Source organism: Gossypium raimondii, chromosome 5, assembly GCF_025698545.1.
Source record: "Gossypium raimondii isolate GPD5lz chromosome 5, ASM2569854v1, whole genome shotgun sequence".
NCBI lineage: Eukaryota > Viridiplantae > Streptophyta > Magnoliopsida > Malvales > Malvaceae > Gossypium > Gossypium raimondii.
In genome coordinates, this window is record NC_068569.1 from 3,986,575 (window position 1) to 4,008,478 (window position 21,904).

General features: G+C 33.4%; 3 protein-coding genes across 4 annotated transcripts; 2 read left to right on the forward strand and 1 right to left on the reverse strand.

Moving 5' to 3' along the window:
* Positions 1-1,566: 1,566 nt before the first annotated feature.
* On the forward strand, positions 1,567-2,475 carry LOC105769565 (temperature-induced lipocalin-1). The gene is made up of 2 exons (XM_012590274.2): positions 1,567-2,085; positions 2,207-2,475. Exons 1-2 carry the CDS (start codon positions 1,714-1,716, stop codon positions 2,390-2,392), a joined length of 558 nt encoding a protein of 185 aa, XP_012445728.1. The 5' UTR covers positions 1,567-1,713; the 3' UTR covers positions 2,393-2,475.
* A 390-nt stretch (positions 2,476-2,865) lies between these two features.
* On the reverse strand, positions 2,866-7,427 carry LOC105769564 (VAMP-like protein YKT61). Its single transcript, XM_012590273.2, has 6 exons — positions 7,036-7,427; positions 5,375-5,472; positions 4,737-4,841; positions 4,544-4,609; positions 3,508-3,594; positions 2,866-3,117 (listed from the first exon to the last, which is right to left on the reverse strand). The coding sequence occupies exons 1-6, from the start codon at positions 7,226-7,228 to the stop codon at positions 3,067-3,069; spliced, it is 600 nt and encodes a 199-aa protein (XP_012445727.1). The 5' UTR covers positions 7,229-7,427; the 3' UTR covers positions 2,866-3,066.
* A 3,393-nt stretch (positions 7,428-10,820) lies between these two features.
* On the forward strand, positions 10,821-14,431 carry LOC105771348 (glycerophosphodiester phosphodiesterase GDPDL7). Of its 2 annotated transcripts, XM_012592780.2 has the most exons (10): positions 10,821-11,071; positions 11,303-11,475; positions 11,558-11,854; positions 11,946-12,055; positions 12,136-12,634; positions 12,727-12,759; positions 12,843-13,124; positions 13,218-13,357; positions 13,438-13,909; positions 13,982-14,431. In XM_012592780.2, the coding sequence occupies exons 2-10, from the start codon at positions 11,304-11,306 to the stop codon at positions 14,290-14,292; spliced, it is 2,316 nt and encodes a 771-aa protein (XP_012448234.1). In that variant the 5' UTR covers positions 10,821-11,071; position 11,303; the 3' UTR covers positions 14,293-14,431. The 2 variants fall into 2 exon arrangements, with proteins under 2 accessions (XP_012448234.1, XP_012448235.1); XM_012592781.2 differs by lacking the exon at positions 10,821-11,071 and having other exon boundaries at positions 11,152-11,475.
* Positions 14,432-21,904: the final 7,473 nt, after the last annotated feature.

The window sequence follows — 21,904 nt, forward strand, 5'->3', positions numbered from 1 at the left end:
GTAACGGGATCATAAAATCTCCTCCTTGCCGAAACAAAAGCCATGGATATGTGTACGGAACACCTTCTTTATTCACCCTCCACTCCAGGGGATGGATCAAACTTCTCCAAATTTTGGATGCTGCTCGATAATTGATTTGAGCGGCTAATGTGGGAAGATGTTGAAAGATTTATATTTGTAAGTGTGCCGGTAACCGAAACCATATGCATTCACTCCCACTCCCATTTGGATGGATCTTTTCACGTCCCGTTATTTGAAAATCTTTGTGCAACACCTGTATCTGACAATTGGATCTTGTATAAAGAACCACAACCCCCAACATTGAAACATTAGCAGGAAAGCCACTGTTAATAATCTGACAACTTGTAAGAACCATTCAAGTATTTATGTTGCATGTATAGGTCACACATGTTCCATAATAACAATCTTTCATAGTCATTTCTTCACGAGGCACCACATTGTCTCTGGAAGAAGAACTACAATCTTGAGCATAACTACAAGAAACAGAAATAACATGAAGTTTGTAATTAAACTAGATTAGTTTACCTACTAGTATCTTCAAGTACCTCCAGATCAAATGCATCCAACTCAAAGCACACAGGTCGAGCTCGAGTATTAATCGAGAAAGAAGCTGATCGCAGGGCCTCCTTTTTTGCTCTATTTTTTTCTCTAACCACAAATTCATTTATCTTAATCACCACCTCTTGGCAGTCATCGTCATAAAAAAGATATTCAACCTTTTTGGAGTATATTATGACAACACCAAGGAAGAGATAGGCTAATAATATGCCAGAATATCAAGCTGGTTTTGCAAAATATTATCTGCAACACCATAAAAACCATGACTAAAGCTTATGATAGTAGTCTTTCATTGTATATACTTCGGGTATAAAAAGATGATTTGTGGAGTAGGAGGAGGTTTTTTTTAAATGGGTAGCTACTTATTTGGCCAATTGATCTGGATTTCACTTTGATTTGATTCTGTCTCACTTTTGTTACTGTTGTGTTGCTTTTACAGATTTTATGCAGAGAGCAAGCAATTGGTACAGACTTCACATGATTAAAGTTGAGGACTATGATGTTAGCAAATTTAAACAGCAATACCCAAGAGCAAAACCATCATGAAAATCTAAACATCATTCTTATTCATAGTATTTTCGATTTTCTACTAAAATGGTTACACCCAAGTTTTAGTTTGGGCTTATAATAAGCAGGCCCATCGCAAGCCTTGCCATAGATAATTTAATTCTGTGCTCAACTGAATTAACGGTAGTATAGTTTCGGAATTGAACTCGGGAAAAGCCCAAAGCTGCTGCTGTTAACTGTGTCTTTAAAATTTCAAAAATTGTTTGATTGTAAGTTAACTGAAAATTCAGCTGAAATGGACTAATTATTGGACTGTTCTTACCATTATTTTGCTTTACTTCTTCCTTAAGTTTGCTTCTAATATGATCCAAAACCCTTTCTATCTCCATAGACGGCCCAGAAGCTTTCATGTGCATCTGGTAGTTTCAACCATTCACATACATACATACACATGAAAGGCCCTTAGTCCTCCACGTCTCACTTTAGAACTTTCTTTGCATCGCCCCATTTTCTTTTTAAAGTTTTGCCAATATTATCAGGAATCGGCAAAAAGCAGATTACAGGCTATCCTAAAACGCCATCCAAAATCTTCTTCTTAACGATCTAAAAGCGAAAAACCCAAAACAAATGTCCCAGAAAACAATGGAAGTGGTGAAGAATTTGGACATCAAAAGATACATGGGAAGGTGGTACGAGATAGCTTCATTCCCATCAAGGTTTCAGCCAAGGAATGGGGTGAATACAAGGGCCACCTATACTTTGAATGAAGACGGAACAGTGCATGTGCTTAACGAGACTTTCACTGATGGCAAAAGAGGGTTTATAGAAGGTACTGCTTACGAGGCGGATCCCCAGAGTGATGAGGCAAAGTTGAAGGTGAAATTCTATGTTCCTCCTTTCTTGCCCATCATTCCTATCGTTGGAGATTACTGGGTTTTGTACCTTGATGATGATTATCAGTATGCTCTCATTGGTCAGCCTAGCAGGAATTATCTTTGGGTATGTCTTTTATCCTCTCGTATCTCCTTTGTAGCCATTGAAGCCCTTGATTCTTCAAATGGATTTACACTAAATTTGCTAAGACAAAGTGTTGGGTTTTTTTGTTCTTTCTTTTTTGTAGGTATTGTGCAGGCAAACGCATATGGATGATGAAATCTACAATCAGCTGGTGCAGAAGGCTAAAGATGAGGGCTATGATGTCAGTAAATTGCACAAGACCCCACAAAGCGATCCTCCACCTGAAGGAGATGACGCTCCCAAGGACACCAAAGGCATTTGGTGGATCAAATCCCTTTTAGGCATGTAGGAAATTAAGAAAATGTTGATGTATTCATCGTTTCGTGGGACACATGAAAATATATATTCCATATCTTGTCTTTGCTTTGGAAAGATATAGGTCGGTTTTCATGCTTTATCCATTTCAAAGGTCACCTACTTCCATATCTAATTCAAGCAGAACACTTTCTTCTGGCATGGATCATATAATGGTTCAGACAAGCGCTTAGCATGAACATATTTACTTTGCGATTGCCTGGCCCTGGGCTGGGTAGAAAATGAATTGATTGCCATTTCAGTCTTTGTTAGTGATACTGAGTTGACATCCATCATTTGGGATCTTGCAAGCCGTCCTAGTAAGGCTAACATCTGCAGTCAGTGAGCCCAAGACCCGATCAAACAGACATCTAGACATCCTTTGAATCTTGGAAGAGTATTCTGTTAGCATTTTCCAAATACAACCATGAAGATTGATATAACACACCCAAAAAAGAAAGAAAGAGATTTAAGCAAATAAGAAATAAAATTTACTAGTACTTAGAAGGCACGTTGCAAGTGTTATATAATGTATGTATGTATGTATGTATATGAAAATCATCCTTTTGAATGTTTTGGGTTCATTTCCCTTTTCTTACGGTACCATTAGAGCTTTCAGTCACCAGAACAGATGAAAGTCATTATAGCACATCTGCTTTCTCTGGAAGGTTACAGTAAGGTACAGCACTGATTGGTTCTCTTGGCCTGCTTGTAGAACATCTGTTTCAACAAGCATAAGTAGATTAAGATGATAAACTCTTAAGAAAATCGAAATGTCACATGCCTACCATGTTCAGGAGCATTTGAAGACAAAATATGGGTATACTGACTTGCCATACAGTATACATAACAAAAAGTTCCAAAAGGACATGATAAGAAAGAAGCAGGAGGGGACAAAATAAAAACTAATACTAGAAGGGCGACTACTAATAAATATGATATCTTTAGAAAAGATTCCTGAACCCTTGGTTTCAAGGACAAGTTTCAATCCCAGGCAACTATATATATATTGATGAACGGGATAGAAAGAAAGGCCTCCCAAGCAGTTAGATGCATATGCAAAATTGCAAATTGGTGACTGCATGGTGGAATTAAGTCTTGCACATGTACCTGAGATGCCGCACTCAGATCTGAACTCTTCTCAACTAAACTGTCCAGCTTCTCACCTCGTTCAAGTACACTATCAATAGTTTTATGCTGCATCATTTCAATCAATGAGAGAGGAATAAATAATCAATCATATGCTCACACAACATTAAACTTCTTTCCACATTTCATCTTCAAGGTACATATTAAGCAGCAGAAGATAACAGAAAATCACACAGGACTTGAAGAAAATACAAGGAAAGAATATATTAAACTGCTTGAAGTTTCAAACAAGCCATTAGCTAGCAAATATTCCTTAACAATCCTCAAGTTGAGAAAACAGACAGCACTCATTAACTGCTTGGTGTGCCAAACAATCGAAACTGTGATATAATTTATTGATGGATATATAATCAATTTTACAAGGAGTTACAGCCAGGTATTAGAAAATAATTGCAAGAACTAATTTTCACAAACCATAAGTAAAGAATGGAACCTAGGTTCACTTCAGTTGGCAGTAAGCATAGACTTTTTCTTCTATTCTAAAAAGCCACTTGGCAGTTCATATGACCTAAACTTACAACACCTCTCTTTCCACCAAATGACAATAGGCTAGAAGAATAATTTTAGCAAACTCATTTAGGCACTTTTCCAGTCATTTCCCTGACAAGAATATGGAAGGGGGGGGGGGGGGAACAGCTTGAAACCAATAGACTTGCAAATTGCATTCTTATAATCCAACTGAAAAAGCACACCGCTCTTAATATCACTCCACTTAAACAAAATCAATGATAACCTTAACTAGTTAGCTATTTATAAACAAATCCTTTTGTGACACCTTATCATTTCATCAAATAGTTCCAATGTGAAAAAGAGAAAAAGCATTCAATATAAAGCATGTGTTTTGCATGTTACAGTACAAAGTAAACATTCACAACGAATATGAACTGCCAACAAAATGATAATTAGAAGCTGAAGATTGCATGGTATGATAGCTGAAAGCTAAAGGGATAGCACAAACAATCATCAAATCCATGCAAGAAAAACTTGAAATTCTTACAAGGATGATTTTAGTTTCATCCAACTCCCTCTGAATTTTCAATAATTTATCTGCCTCTGCAGGATCCTGAAGATGGAAAGACGGTTAAAAAAAAAAGTTATCATCAACTGGTTTCTGATATGAATTTGAAAAGTATAATTCCACATCCCAAGTTAAAACTCAAGAATGAGAAATTGAGGAGGAAAACAGATACCTGAAATTTTACCAGAGCTTCTTCCAGGTAGGGCCAAGATTGAGCACTATCAGCTTGCACAGTTCTCCATGATTCCCCAAAATTTTTCAGGTATTCATCTAGCACCTGCAAAACATTATCATTTGAAATTTATTAAAGAAACCACAGGAGCTACAAACTCGCAGATAAACTTCACAACAAAATTAGATGCATAACAAATGTGATAATATGTGATCCAAAGACTCTTAACATCATCTTAAACTCTTAATCCAATATCTTCCTCCACCCATTATCTAGTTATCACTATCAGATGCAAAGAGAAGGGGCAACAACCTTCATCTATCTATCCACAATACAAAGAGCCTAACCATATCCAACATATGAGCCAAGTATCAAGCATAAACATACGCGAGTCACTAGTGAACATCAATCAAAAACTAGTATTTAAAAGAAATTTTGTAATTGTTACTGATACTAGTTATATAATCTTGAAACAAGACAGTTCATATGAAAAAGTAGTAAGAACCCAGTAAATTTGAACTTAGTTCTCAAAACAACTAAAAGCAAAACACCAATACTGCAATTAATAAGATTAGATGATATTGAAGCTTAAAGAAAATCATTAAGACAAAGAAAAAATAAAGCTGCAGCTCGTTTACCTGGTTGAGAAGCGAAAAAGCACTTCGAACAGGATAGTGGTCATCCATAAATCCCAAGGCAACAAGTCCATTTCTGTTGTAAGCGTGTACCTTGTACTCTAAATTAACAACGCGAAACAAAAAAATTGGAATTAAGAAAAAAAATACACCATAATATTTACTCATACTCAACCAGATCATCTTTTCAAATCCAAAACAGAAATGAAGTCCACAAAAATAAAAGAGAGGCTCATCCATATAAAGTCAAATACTAAAATATTTGTTAATTGTGAGAAAACACATTGGAATGACAATTTTTTACTACCAAAATTGCAATTTTAGAACATATCGAAAAATTCATAATCTAGCAGAAGAGAGAACACAATAACTCCAGATGCAGATGCTGAAAAGAATATTTGGTCACATCTCCAGGAACTCCACGAGTAAGACAGCAGATGCAGCTAAGATTTTGCTTCCTAAGGAAAGGGTCCCTGTATCTAAGAATGCAGAGGAATTAACAGATGAGTCTGTGATGGAAGTAATAGAGTTCATTCAGGTATCAATAAGGATGACTCTATCAGAAATTCTAAACTTGATAAGGTAGACTAAGCTTGTAGGAAGGATGGTGGTTGCAATAAGGCATGAAAATAGAAAATCCTGGATCATTGAAGAGATTTGCTATTCTGAACAACACACTTTCCTTTAATGACACAGACCAGCTCTAATCCTGGACAGAGCAGCATCAATAATCAATGGCTGGATGATCCGGATCATGTTAGTTGGGGGGGGGGGAAGAAGTGATCTTCAAATCACCAATAAAACATAGGACAGCAGCAACAGGAATTGCAGATTGAAAGAAATCCTTAAAGAACAAAGAGAGTAGGCAGTCCGGAAGGGGGGAAAAGCAGGTAAGGCAGTTTAACCTGCCTTAGGGATTGTTCCTTCTCCTCCTACATGAATTATATTTTCTCGAAAGTCAGAGGACTTAGTTACCCTCCAAAGCAGAAAAGAAGAACATATAGAATAAGATGTTTAAAATTTGAACAACTTTGCAACCGTAAAGAGGCTATTTTAGGGATGAAAAATACATCACAACTATTTAGATGCTTAAAATCGAAGAATATGGCTCTTGTAGACGGATAATTTGCAGGTTGACTAGGTGGGCAGTTACTTATCAAAGTATCACTTGCTTTGTTTAATTTTCAAAAATTGTGCATTTCATCGAACTATGGGAGTAATGATGGAACTGATAGAAGAAATCTTTAGAAGCATCATCTTTGCTATGTGAAGGTTCTTTTGCCGATGTTCCTAGGTTATTGGAAGGACTATGGAGACAAGGAAATATTGGAAGTATCTAGTGGCACTGATGAAACCGATATTTATGAGAAGAAACATATACTAGCAAAGTGTTTTTTTCTTTCTTGAATTCAATAAAGTAAGGCAGTAAATGCCAAAAAAAAAAAAAACTTAAATTAGTAATTAAATGATCCTTTAAACTTGTGCCTATAACCTAACTGCATATCTCTATGAAAGTTGAGATTTTAAAGCGTATTAATTGCTTCTTGGATAAATATAATCAAGTACTTATTAAAAAGAAATCCAAACGCGGTGTAATTTAATCTAATCGCCACAAAAATTGATAATCATCAAAACAAATACAAAATTAAGAAAGTTAAACGGACCTTCGTGCTGGACGGACTGACGCTGGCCGGGAGGTGTACGTTTGGCGACGGTTCGAGCAACAAAGACGATAAACTCCCTCACGCTTGACCTTTGGAAGTAACCGAAATGGCTCACATCAGTTGCGTTCGCTAATATGATCGGATCCGATCCTTTTGGGTTGCACTTCAACACCAATAACGACGTGATCTTCATCTTCCCCTTTCTCCCTTAATTTTCCACACAAAAAGAAATGATAATATTAATAATAAAATTTCTTTCTTTTCTTCTTCTCTATCTGCTATAAATTCTTGTTCTTTGTTCAACCGTTTTTTGCCTCTTGAGATTCGAGGTAAGGGAGAGTAGGGAATAAGTATCTGGTGAAGTCGAGCTTTTCCTCAACTCTTTGCAATCGCTTTGGCTAGCTCGCATCTAATAATATGCCGACAAAAAGAAAAGGTCAAATTCTACTTGCACCTGATAAATTCTAGTAATTTTTTAATTTTAAAATTTAATTCAGTAGTAATTAAATTTGTTTAGTTAAATTATGTTATTAGTTATGTATTATGCCTAAAGTTATAAATTTAGCCCATATTTTCTTATTGAGTCATTTTTAATTACTATATTTTTTAATTTTAATCTTAATACAAATGACAACCACTAAATCTATTATTATTTTTTTAATAACAGAACTTAACTTAATGAATTTAATACGTACCATTAGGTCAGGATTAAAATTTGACCAAATTAAAGTATAGGTACTAAATTCACAATTTATACAAAATATAGGGCCTAGTACCACAATTTCACCAAAAGAAAATGCGATTTTCCGAAGTTGAATACATTTGGGCCGTTGATCTGTATGGTCCCTATTAGAATCTAGTGTTATTGGCCGTTTGATTTTTTTCATCAGTGTAAGTACTTTTCGAGGTAGACCCGTCCGGTCCCAACAAACTTAAAAAGCTTGGGCTTGATTAGCCCGCTTGGAAGTTGGAAGCCAACCGGCATAGCCCAATTTAAGAAGTAAGGTTTTATTTTTGATTTTCACAAATTATTTAAACCGATGGTTTTACGACTGTTGTTTTGTTGTACCTATGGTGTATAGTTAATTCATATGTAGGGTTAAAATCAAGTGTTCTATCATTTTTATAGAATATATATGAATTCATTAATTATATTTAATGGTGTATAGTTAATTAAGGTAGTTGTTATCGCATTGGTGGACACATCACTTTTCTACTAAAATTTATATCTATTATTGGTCTACAATTAAAATATTATTTGATTATATAAAATATTTATCAATAAACTTCACAAATAAAATTTCACCATTTAGCAAATTTAAAATAAAAACAAAAAAATCTCAACATTATTTTAAAAATCTACAATATGATCACCCTATACTAAATATATTAAATGAAAATCTAATTAAAACATACACATAAAGTTGATAAAAAAACACTTTTGAGGTAAAAGCACTATTTAGATAAAAAATTGTTAAACAATATGCTTTTAAGCTTTTTAAAAGTGTTTTTGGGACAAAATATCTTTGCAATAGCACTTTTTAAACCAAGAGCAAAAATAAAAAATTTAGTTTTAGCTCAAAAGTGCTTTTGACCCAAAACGCTTTTAAAAATATATTTTGAAAAGCAATGGTAAACTAAGCATAAATTTAATTAATAAAAACATTTGAAAATTGATTAAAAATTAAAAAATTATCTATTTTTAATATTATTTATCATTGATCGTGCCTAATATTTCGACCAATTCAATCAGAATTGTCTGAAATAAATTGGTACAATTTATACAGATTAAAATTAATATAAAGAAAATCTTGTATTTTGACCTGATAGCTAAGCTAGAGTATTCGCCGCCACAAATTTGACTTAAGTTTAGTGTCAGTACTTTATCCTCTTTTAAAAAAATATTAACACCAATGTACAGTGAGCAATGCAGAAGGGATTTATATATTTGAAAATGCAGAAGGGATTTATATATTTGAAAATGCAGAAGGGATTGCATTTTGTTCTCTACTACTAAAAATATAGGTGAATTAGTTCATGTTTGTTAGATCAAAGAGCAAATTTATCAACTTGATTAACTAAAAATATCTATTCGATTAAGAAGATTTATGTGTGTGTATGTGTATATGTTATATTATTCGTCGATAACGGCAATAGGAATGATTTGCAAAGCAATAAGAAAGAAAAATAAGAATACACAAATTTTATGTGGAAAACTCTTATCGCGAAAAACCATGGGCAGAAGAGGAGAAATTCACTAATGTTGAAAAACCACAAATATAAAAGGAGTTCGACTACACCTATTTTAATGGTTAAACAACCTTGTTATAATCAATGTCTAATAGAAGAAGTATAGTATTATATTGATTAAACTTGTGCAGTATCAGTATGACCTATATCTATTTTATTTCTCTAATAAGTGACGAAATTCGGGTCACACAACTCTAACCGTATATATAGGTATATTTCAATTCTTTAAACATGTTATTTGTGTGTATATAATTTTTTTATAATTTTAAAAAATTATTATTTATAGTGTCTTATATTTCTTAATAATTTTCAAATAGTTTTTAATAATATTTAATAATTATCTAAGAAGCCAATCTAGAATGAACCTAGATAAATGATTGTCCAAGTTCATTCGAGGTTGGACAACCATTTGTCCAAGCTCATTTCTAGACGATGTTTTTAATAATTTTAAAATATTTTATAATTCTTAATAAGTTTTAATTAATTCTCCATGTTTTATAATTTTTGAAAAACCTTGTCTAGGATGAAATGAATCGGGATAACTATTTGTTTAGGTTCATATTGAAAGTGTTTTTAAATAATTATAAAAGTTTATTTATTTTTTATTTTTTATTTTTGAAATATTATCATGTCAACATAAGGCACGTGTGGTTCAAATTAAAAGGATTTTGAATAGAAGGATTTGTTTACTCTTGATCTAGCATGTTGAGATTAATTTACTCGCATTTTAAACATTGCCCTCTTATGTTTTAACTATTACCATTTAAATTAATTATAATTACAAAATTTATATCTGCTGGGAAAATTTGAAGGTATTGGTTTAAAAATCCGTAACTTAAAAAAAAAAAAGAGTAAAACATTACCACAATTAGTCCAAAGAATGATATACTTTAAAGGAATAAATTTCAAAAGATTTAATGTACTATACATAAATTTTAATTTGGTGTAATTATACATGTGAAACTCTAATAGTGATTCAAATATATAGTTGAAACTTTAATTTTAATTTAATCATGCACATTTAAAGAAATAAATACATCAATTTATTTTATATTGGATAAATATAATTATTCATGTATGCAATATATAAAAATAAACTAATTAAATTAAAATTTCCATGTATAAAATTGCACAAAATCAAAGTTTTACTGATATGGCTAACAAATCAATTGAGCGACGACACACGGTAGCAATGTGTACATTATGCTGAAGTGGCAAAATACTATGTTAGCAAATATTTAAAAATAAAATTCCAAAAAAAAATACATATTTTTAATTTCATCTGTAAGGGCTTGGGTGCAAATGATTTTTTTTTTTTACAGGGTGGTATGAGTGAAATCGAATGGTATGCGGTCGAAACGAAATTGACTAGCATAGATTATATTTGTTAAGGTTATTGAAAAATATTTTATATTAAAGAATAAAGAGCATAAATGATGTAGCAGTACAAATAAAGGCAGTAGCTGTAGGGTACAACAAATGGTGTTAAGCCGTGATTTGCCGGTTATTAAGTCATATTGTTGTCTAAAAATGAGGAACAAGAATAGCAAATAAACAAAAGGCCAATTCCAAAGGGTGGTTCACTAAAATAAATTGTGACCAGCTATCAATGCGAAAAACTTGTAAGGGAGTTGTCAAAAACAAAATTTTAAACCAGTTAATCTCTCTCTGCCGTATCCTTTTTTGTTCCTTTTTATTGCATTGCATTCCCTTGGAGAGTTTCTTTCATAGTTTATTAGAAACTTGACGGGGGGATGTTTATATAATTAGTGAATTGTAAGTTCAGGTAAGTTGATTTCTCTTCATATGTATATTAACGTTGAATGATGATGATGATGTTTTTTTTTTTTTCTTCTTTTTAATGATTTTGTTGTTATGCGTGATCTTAGATTTATGCGTTTTGAGAGATGTTCTTAGATGAAACGAAATAAATATTTTAAAGGAAAGAAAAATAACGTATGGGGCTGTTATATTTTGGCTAGTGAATTTAGGTATAATCTTGAAAGCAAAATTGCAGGATGTTTGGTGGCAAAATGATCAGGTTTTTGGTTTTATTTTCCCTTTTGGTCCAAGTCACTTGGGCTCAAAAGGGTGGCCAACCTGCAGTCGGAGGCGGTGGTGGTGGAGGGCAACAAAATGCGCCTCCTCCTAGGCCTCTGGCTCTTATGAAGAAATGGCCAACATTAAGCGGTAACGTAACAGTTGCTCTAGTTTTAGCAGTAGAAACTTGCCTTCCTTTTCTAAGCAAATAATAAAAATGGTGGGTTTCCAGGTTACCCGCCCCTTGTAATTGCTCGAGGAGGATTTACAGGGCTTTTCCCAGAATCGTCCGTAACTGCAATCGACATGGCCTTGAGTTCAGCAGCTTCAGATTTGGCTGTGCTCTGCAATCTGCAGTTAACAAAAGACAGCGTTGGCTTATGCGTGACGAGTCTCAACCTTGAAAACACTACAAACATCGAAGACTCCTTTCCAAATGCTTCCAAGACTTACAAAATCAATGGAGAAGATGTTAAGGGCTATTTTGCTATGGATTACTCATTTAAAGCACTAAGGGATAAGGTCACAAGTAAGTGTCTCAAATTCCTCTTGTCCCCCAAGAATATTTATTTTGCTAAGGATTACCCATCTAAACAGCTTCTTCTTTTTTTCCTCGACAGTTGTCCAAAATATATTGTCTCGACCAGATGTGTTCGACAATACATCTCCGCTGGGTAGTGTTGAGGAGGTTTTGCACTCTAGGCCGCCGTTGTTTTGGTTGAATGTTCAGGTTTCAAATTTCTCCCCGACCGACCTGTTTTCTTGTCAACAGCTAATAATATGGTCTCACCACCTGTTTCTGTATTGCAGTACGACAGTTTCTATAATGAACACAAACTCAGTATGTCGGACTATATTGAAAATACTATTGGATTTCAGAGCATACAATACCTTTCATGTACCGAGATTGGTTTCTTGAAGAAAATGGCAAAGAAGGTAACCAATGACACAAGACTGATCTTGACGTTCCTCGGTCCCGATGCAATCGAGCCCACGGAGAAAAAAAAATATAGCGACATATTAAAGGATCTCAAGGCCGTCAGAGCCTTCGCATCTGGAATTCTTGTTCCAAAGGAATATATATGGCCCCTTAATGAAAATGGCTACTTGGCACAGCGCACTACCCTTGTGGCTGATGCTCACAAGTTTGACCTAGAAGTGTTTGCTGCTGCTTTTGCAAATGATATTCCAGGAAGTTACAATTACTCTTATGATCCCGTAGCTGAGTACTTGCAGTTCATTAATGATCCAAACAACATGGTCGATGGGTTCGTTACGGATTTCAGCCAGACAGCTGCAAACGCCATTGGTGAGCTTATTAACTGCTGTTTGAATCCAAGCTAGTTGTTATATGCTCGCTTGTGATTAACATTTATATAATAAATCGTCTTTTTGATGCAGCATGCCTTGCAGGTAATGACACCGACAAGAAAGGTAAATGCGTGCTAAGTTTGAATCCTTCAAATAAGCACCATACCATTATATATCCACACACTAATGAATTTGCGGCTTTACAGTGAATGCTTTGATTATAACACACAATGGAGCAAGTGGGACATATCCCGGTTGCACTGATCTGGCTTATGAACAAGCTGTGAAGGATGGAGCCGACATAATAGACTGCTCAGTCCAGATGTCGAAAGATGGAGTTGCCTTCTGTTTAGATTCGCCTGATTTGGCAAGGGACACTACAGCAATGTCTACCTTCCTCACTCGTGCTGTCTCCATTCCTGAAATTCAAAAGGAGAAGGGAATTTTTTCGTTTGATCTTACATGGACCGAGATCCAGAGCTTGAAACGTAAAACTCATTTTTTAACACAAACACATAAGTTAAACGTCTTACAATCTGTTAGCAGTGTGACTAATGTATCTGTTGGTTTTTATTCTTCAGCTAAAATGTATAGCCCTTTTGAACAAAACTCTGGGTTAGAGAGAAACCCTGAGGCCAAAAACAAAGGAAAACTCATCTCACTTGGTGACTTTTTAGGGTTTGCTAAAACAAAACCAGTTGGAGTTTTGATCAGCATAGAAGTAAGATATATTATAATCAATTGACCAATACGCAAAAAAATATATCTGCAAAATCCTGACACTGATCTCTTCCACTCCAGAATGCTCGTTACTTGGCATCGAAGATGCATCTTGACGTTGTAGATGCAGTGACCAAAACCTTGAAAAATGCAAGCTTAGAAAAGAAGCAAGTCATGATTCAATCAGACGACAGTGCGGTGCTATCAAAGTTTAAAGGTGAGTCTGGTTACAAAAGATTGCTCCGGTTCGAGGAGATCAGCGGGGTATCTAAACAGGCAGCGGAAGAGGTCAAGAAATACGCTGATGGAGCTGTGTTATCCAGACGTTCCTTGATAGACATCGACTTTGACTGCACCACGAAACAAACCAATGCTGTCAAGGCACTGCACGACTGCAACGTCTCGGTTTACGTCTATGTTATGAGGAATGAATTTGTTCATATCCCTTTAGATTACTATGCAGATCCCACAATAGAGATTGCCACTTATGTTATAGACGTAGAAGTTGATGGGATTATAACCGAGTTCCCTAAAACTGCTAGCAGATATTTGAGTGAGTGCAAAAAGAAAATACAATTGTTTCCATGCTATGCTATTTATCTAACTCGGTTTTTGGTGGTTGCAGGGAGCCCATGTGCGAACATTCATGCAGTGTATACCATCTTAGCATCTCCACCAGGTGAACTCCTAAAGATACTTCCTAAGCGTGTTATCCAGACAAAAGATTTCCCACCTCCCCCACTTGAGATTAAAGATATTGTTGACCCTCCACTACCCCCGGTAGGCGCTGTCCCGGTTCTTGATTCCAAACCTCCGCCGCAGGGTCCCCATGGTGCGCAAGCGCCAGCTCCTTCAAGTGGCATGGCGGTTGCGGCCAACTTTGGTTTTAGTCTGGCTGCATTTATGGCACTCGGCTTGCTATCTATGGGGCACTGAACTTTATAACTCTAATTTCGTGATCGATTTATATCCCCTGGTTTGTACTATTCTGCACCTAACAGCTGAATTCACCTTGAATATATGTACATGTACACCAAAATGTTGATAAAAATAATTTTAAAATAAATAAAATCTTATCGGATATTACAAATGTAGGTAAATAACTTAGTTAGATAAGTTGTAAGCTGTACAGTTAAATACCATTAGTAATCAAACAAAATACTGACTTGATCATCTTTGATTAGAGAAATAATAAGGAATAATTCTTTTATGACACGTCATCTTCAACCTGACACGCCACATAGACAGCTCTATTGACCGACATTTGACTAACATTCAACTGACGTTTCCCGTTAAAAATGGACTGATTTATGGAAATACCATTACGTTGAGGGCCTCAATGTAACACCCTTAACCTGTCTCCGTTACCGGATTAAGGTTACGAAGTATTACGAAAAAAGGTTATGAACATTTAACATCATTTAATCATACAAATATTGAATTTTAAATAAAAAAATCCATATCTAACATCATTCATAAAATACGTATCAAGTATACGAGTTTTATATTTACCGTATCTCTTGCCGGAACCGGGTTACAGAGCAATACATGAGTTTACAGATCAAACAGACAGAAATTTTAAACATTTCATATTATCAAAACAAGTCATCAAAGCATCATTTTAATCCAAATTATAAACATACCAAATCCAGATCAATTTGCCTAGTTCATGAGCACTTAAAAATAAAATAAAATTCACATGCACCTATCTAGATTTAGTTCAGTTTACCATGTCATAATATGGCTTCAAAAATAAACACATATTTATATGTATAAAACCAACCAAAATTAAACTTATAACCTCATTTACAATCAAACAACAAAATAATTATTATTTAGACACCCTAGGTACATGCCAACATAAAGGATAAACATCACCACATTTGAGTTCGGGATCATTGTTGGATGCTGAATAGGCGATCAAAAGTTAAGTACCTAACCTGAGCACGGAAAACAAAACCGTACGCTGAGTAAAAACTCCGTCGTATTTCTATAATCCGAATATTTAAAGATAAGAAATTTCAAATATGCTATTGAAATATAAACACATATTAATATTTAATTATTTCAACAACCATATCATATTTCATTTGTTTCACAAATATCTCAATTCTCATACTTTCTATATAAATAGGTTTTCACAGTTTATTTCACAATTCATTATACAATTGCATTATCCATTCCATATTCATTTCATGAGTATATAACTCATATATTCCATATATTTGCAACATATTTCACATTCTATTTTCAATTCACTATTTCACTTCCATTTCTCATACTATGTATAAAATTTCATTATTCATTTACCCCTATTAACACGACTCGGACTCGGATAGATACACGAATCCAACCAAAACACACCAGTTTGTCACCTAGTGCCTCATCGAATAATTCGAAGTAATAATTTGACATTCAGTGTCTCATCAGCTAAACCGAATTAAATTGGCACACAGTGCCTCATCGAATTAATCTGAAGTAGTAAATTGGCACCTAATGTCTCATCGACTCGAAGTCGAAAAAATCCCTGAACTTTTCCAATCCTATGGCATGTCATCTATATCCGACTCAGCCCGATATAGTTAATAGGTTTTAATTTCACTTTTCAAATACAACCAATTTTCATTTCGATTTAAATAATCAATATATTCAATATATATATATCAATTCAATCAATATAAATTCAATAAATTCATCACATACTAAATCAATCCATTTCAATTGCAAAACACAATAATTTTCACCTCAGCACTTACCATGTACATTAAATTAAATTATAACAATTAACAACTAAATTCGGATTATAGAAATACAAATCAAAAATTTCGAGCTATTCTTCGTTGACTTTATCTTTCCCCTTTTTAGTCAAGGGTTCCGGTACGACGTTAGCAATGGAATTAAAACAATTAAAATTTATCAATACAATACAATTTAAATTTCATATTGAATATTTTAACTTTTTACTCAACATTTGTCTAAATTCCAATTTAGTCCCTAAACTTAGACTAATTTTATTTCTTCAAAATGAATTCTACATTTTATTCATTTCCACTTTAAACTAGATTTATCTCTCTAATTTCACTTAAATACCTAAATTTTGAAATTTTCATAATTTAGTCCCTATTACTCAAAATTTACAATTCAATCCTTTTCCATTTCTAACTTGAAAATCTATCAATTTAGTCCCTAATACTAAAATTATTCAACATTAACAACACTTAAAACTTAATGATTTCTAAAATTTTGACATAGGTCGGTAGTACTTAATACTAGAGTTTGAAAAACATAAAATTATAAGAAAAGAGACTAAATTGACTAACCAATTGAGCTTTAAACAATTGAAACCCTAACTTTCTCCTTTATCCTTCTTTCTTTCTTTTTCTTTCTGTTTCGTTCACTTTGTTTCTTTTCTATTTCTTTTCTTTTATTTTGTTTTCTTATACATTAATTTATTATTATATAATATAATATACATACTTAATACTTAAGGTTTTATTTTATAATATATATAATAAATTCACAAATATCTTACTTATGCCACCTCAATTAATTTCAATAGTATAATTGCTTCTTTAGTCCCTTTAATTTTTCTTTAATCTATAATTCAATTTTTACCCTATATGCAATTTATTCCTTAAACCTATATTACTTTTAATTCAAGCAAATTCACTTAACGAAACCTAATTAACTACACAACTAGCTTCGTAAATATTTATAATATTTATTAAAAATATTTACTGAGCCCAATTTACTGAACGGAGTCTCGGAATGTATTTTCTTTTAATTTGGTCATTTTAATTACTTAACTATCGAAACATTAAAATTTCTTAATGAACTTTAATATCACCTTAATGACACTCCTTAAATATTTATAAAAATATTTACTGCTCAGTTTATAAAAACAAGTCTCCGATACCTTATTTTCTAAAACCACTTAAACTTAATAAATCACTTATATAACATAAATTATCAAATCAAAAACCTTTTTAAAAATCACACTTGTCTTGTAAATATTAAATAATAATAATTGCGAAATTACTCGTCGAATTTGGTGGCCCTGAAACTACTGTTTCTGACACAACTGAAGAACGGGTTGTTACAGAACCAATCTGAATCAAATCAGAAATTGTAAAAAATTTGAAAACAGAGGTCATAAGGCCATGTGGTCATGCCGTGTGATAGAGCACAAACCGTGTACAATTCGAAATATAGGTCACACGGTTGTGTCTCAGCTCGTGTGCTTGTCCGTGTGGATATTTGAAATAAGGTCACATGGTTGTGTAACTCTCTAAGATCGTGTGAACAATCCTACACCTAAAATTTAAAATAGACACACGACCGTGTGAGGAGGTCGTGTGTGGCACACAACCATGTGACAGCTCGTGTCCCAGGTTGTGTGCAGCTAAATGACTTCATTTTCAACCTAAAACAACCACTCTTACTTAACATCAAGCCATCCCATCTTCCACCAATATCACCCATTCAAAAACACATATAACACACCTAGAACATACCAATTTCATACAACTTATGTGTATAACCAATGTTATGCATAAACAACAACAACAATTCACTTAAGATATCACCTCCGTATACATGTTATTCAATCAACAACAATGTTCTCAGATACTATATACCAAAACACATGCCAAAAACATATCATACATGTCCATTATTATACATTGCCTATTATAACTTACGCAGTTTCAAGAAGCATATACCAAATGACCAAAACATTTATAAATGGATATATAGAAGTCAAAACTAAAGATATATACACAAATAAGCTAGAATCAAACTTAAACAATGTCATTTTAGCAAATTAACATAAAGGTTCTTAATACATGTCATTTATAACCAACATCAAAATGATTAAAACTTCTACCGAAATAAAAGATGGATAATGTGTACGTGCTCCGACTTGATTCCAATCGATCAAACTTTCCGATGATCTATAGAAAAAAAAACAAATATAGTAAGCAAGTAGTGCTTAGTAAGTTCGTATAAATCATAAACATGAACTTACCAAATAGGCACAAGTCATACAATTGATGCTTAATTTCATTAAAGGCTCATAAATGCATTCGAATCCTATATACATCACAAGTCCCACAAGTTAATAAGCTCAATAATGAAACAAATACATGTAAACACATTTGATATACCATTCACTCAACATTTATTCATTTAACAATTCACATTTCCATTTTAAGTTTTCAATTCAAATGACCCTTTTTACATATCATATAATTATTTCCATTTCATATAGTCATTTCAAAGTGTTGACCTGAACACAATATGATTTAACAATTCCCAGTAAGTAACCATTTAAATATATGCATACTCAGAGTTCATAATTTGTTTACTTCAAACAAACAGTTCCGTACCAAATAACCTTTATTCTTCCGATGGATCTTTATAAAAGTATTCAATACATAAGTCCGAAAACAGATGATGCTTCTATGAGCTAATCAAATACAGAGCAAGTGTGTTAGGTTATCCCTCCGAGCTAAACCTTTAAAATGACAACAGATTACCAGTCTAAGCTAAATTCGAGTCGCATGTATATCCGAGTCCGCAACACATGCAAGAGCTCAGTCCATAACAGAAATTTAGTCAAAAATCTCATGTATGAAACTTTTACTCGATCCATCGAAATTATTTTAGAAATTCAGTGTATTTCACATAGACCATTTTCATTTTAACAGTTTCAAAATATATAAATATCATTAATAGCATTTAATAATGAATTATAACCAAAAAAAAAAAAAAACTGTATGAATTTACCTAAACCGAATCTACAGCAAAAACAACTCCAACGTCTAATCGATTATCTTTTTTTCCTTTCTCTCATTTATCAATCAACTCATCCGATTCTTGATATGCAAAATTTTTCTTGGCCGAATGTTTTAAGTATTCATCAATGGGGTTTCGATCACAAGCAAGAAGAAATATGAAATGATGATAGTGTGGGTTTCTTATCACTTTTAAACTTTAATTAATTTAATTATAGCATATAATTTAGATAAAATAAAGCATCAGCAGTCCATGTTGACTTATTATGATCTAATTACCATATAAGTCCTCCCCTTTCACTAATTAACCCATTTAATCATTAAAATCCAATAAAGATTAGATTTTGTATCTTTTATGATTTAGTCCTTTTATTTAATTAACTAACCAAATAATAAAATTTCCATATAAGTCCTTTTATTAATATAATAAATTTGAGCTCGGTTTATAGAAACGAGGTCCCGATACCTTATTTTTCAAAACCTCTTGATTTTGAGACATACCACTTACCTTTACTATTTGTTCAATAAACTAAAATTTATCAAGTCAAAATTCAATATAAAACTTTAGTTGACTCATATGAATTAAATAATAATTATTACAGACTTACTCGTCGGGTTTGTGATCCCGAAACTACTGTTTCCGATACCACTGAAAAACGGATTGTTACACTCAATAAAAAAGAAAAAAGAAGGTGAAGGGCACAAAACTAAAAACCTTTAAACATTAAGAGTACTTTTTGCAATTATGCGAAATAATAAATATTCTTTCAATTTAATTGTGATTTTAAAATTTTAATAAAATTGACCACAACGTGCGCATGCTGATTCTAAAAATTAAAATTATTATAAATGAGCATCAGGCTACCATGTCTTTAGTGTAAGAAGGTGAAGTCTCCCGACAACTTTCCCATCAACTAAACAAAACAGAAAATCAAAATACAAAGTTTTCACCTTTAATCCACTCCAAAACCAAAAACGCTTTTTAATCTAAGAACAAGAAATGAGTAGGAAGCAACACTCTTCACTATTCTTAAATTCTACCTAACAAAATTCACCTTCTCAAACCAAGAATTGAAAAGGGAAAAGGAGATCTCGTATTTGAGAACATATTGTGTTTTTAATTTAAATTGTATGTAATTTTATAATGTTCTTTATTTTATTGTTTAAATTTAGATTCAAGATCAAATTTTGTAAATATTGTGAGTAAAATTTATTAATTTTTTAAAATTAGGATTAAATTAACCGAATATGTAAAATATTATAATTTCACCAATCAAAATATAATTACGTCGTCAATGAAATATTTTATGGTGCAAAGGTTACAATCAAATTAGAAGGCCCCAATTGGCAAGTTTTAATTGAATTATAAACTTTAAAAAATTCCAAATTTCAAATTTAGTTTAAATCCAAATTCACTGAATTAAAGAATTAGCCTCTCTATTTATTTTCAATTTCTGACAAATGGAAGTGTTTATGAATATGGTTTACATCACTCAAAACAAAATTATTCCTCTTTCATCACTTTTTCTGTAAACTGTTTCTCAAATACAAAAGGAGACAAAAAGCGGCAAGTGATTAGGATCTACTGAAGCTAACAGTACCAACCATTCATCCTTCTTCTCCAAGTGTCTTCACAAGCCACTGTTGCAAATGGAAAGCATCTCATATGCTCATTGCTGGGTAGCACCAATTTTTTCTTCAAAGCTGCATTAAGCATAGAAAACAAGTTCCTCAATTACCCCCTGAAGCCTTCAGCTTCTACACAGGTGACGGGGCCAGAAGAAAAGGGACCTCCTCATCACACCCAGATTTTATATTATATAAATTTTACACTAAATGGAATAGGTGCCACCATTTGTGATTGGTTCAGTGTTACATTCTCATGGTATTGGGGGAAAAAAGCATACGGTGGCAACATTGTTAGGATCATTCGTGATACGACTAAAACCATGGTACATGCCTATTCCTGGATCCCTTATGGTAACCACTAACCATTTCAAAATATATGGTGTAGCCGAACCTTTGAGGTTTCGATAGTTGAAGAATCTGGGCTGCTACACCTTGCAACACAGACAGCAACAATGTAAGCTACTTATTCCAGTATTAGTTGCTGACCCACCTTCGTTTTCGGGCTGGCCTCTCCTGTTTAATATCTGAATCGGAGGGAGTTCTTTCAGTCTTGGCCGAAGACAACGCCTAGCTCTCCATCTTTTTTTATTGCAACCGTATCTTTTTCATGGGCATTGGAAGTTTGAACCTCTCACTTCGTTTCTTCAGCTTCTCGACAGTGTCAGATGGTCTTGTATCAGCATCCCTAATCTCTGGCTCTCAAACACCATTATCGTCGGACACAGAATGATGATTCTCAGCAGGTTCAATAGACTTACTGGATTCATCCGGGATTTTGTACGATTTTGAAGATCCCACATTATAAATATTTTCAATCTCCTTTAACCTCGAGGAAGTTGATGACTTGCTGTTGATATTGTAATCCCTCTCCTCATGGCTTGTCCAACGTTCCAATTTGAAGCTCCCTCGTTTCGACTCTTGCTGTTCATCATCTGAAGATGCATCTTCTCTATGTTTCCGGGAAGAGTTATACACTGGGTTCTCACTCTTCTCATCACTTTTCAAGCCCTAACCAAGGGAAAAGGTAATAATAATGATAATAACAAAATATAATTGTTATAACTATAATAACAATGTTAATAGATTTGATCTGCAGCAAGGTCATTCCATCATTTAATTGAGAA

Coding starts and splice junctions, on each gene's coding strand:
- LOC105769565 (XM_012590274.2), top strand. CDS start 1,714: ATGTCCCAGAAAACAATGGAAGTGGTGAAGAATTTGGACATCAAAAGA. Junction 2,086..2,206: donor CTAGCAGGAATTATCTTTGG/GTATGTCTTTTA, acceptor TCTTTTTTGTAG/GTATTGTGCAGGCAAACGCA.
- LOC105769564 (XM_012590273.2), bottom strand. CDS start 7,228: ATGAAGATCACGTCGTTATTGGTGTTGAAGTGCAACCCAAAAGGATCG. Junction 4,842..5,374: donor CTTTTTCGCTTCTCAACCAG/GTAAACGAGCTG, acceptor AATGTTTTGCAG/GTGCTAGATGAATACCTGAA. Junction 4,610..4,736: donor AAGCTCTGGTAAAATTTCAG/GTATCTGTTTTC, acceptor TTCCATCTTCAG/GATCCTGCAGAGGCAGATAA.
- LOC105771348 (XM_012592780.2), top strand. CDS start 11,304: ATGTTTGGTGGCAAAATGATCAGGTTTTTGGTTTTATTTTCCCTTTTG. Junction 11,476..11,557: donor GAAATGGCCAACATTAAGCG/GTAACGTAACAG, acceptor GTGGGTTTCCAG/GTTACCCGCCCCTTGTAATT. Junction 12,635..12,726: donor GACAGCTGCAAACGCCATTG/GTGAGCTTATTA, acceptor TTTTTGATGCAG/CATGCCTTGCAGGTAATGAC.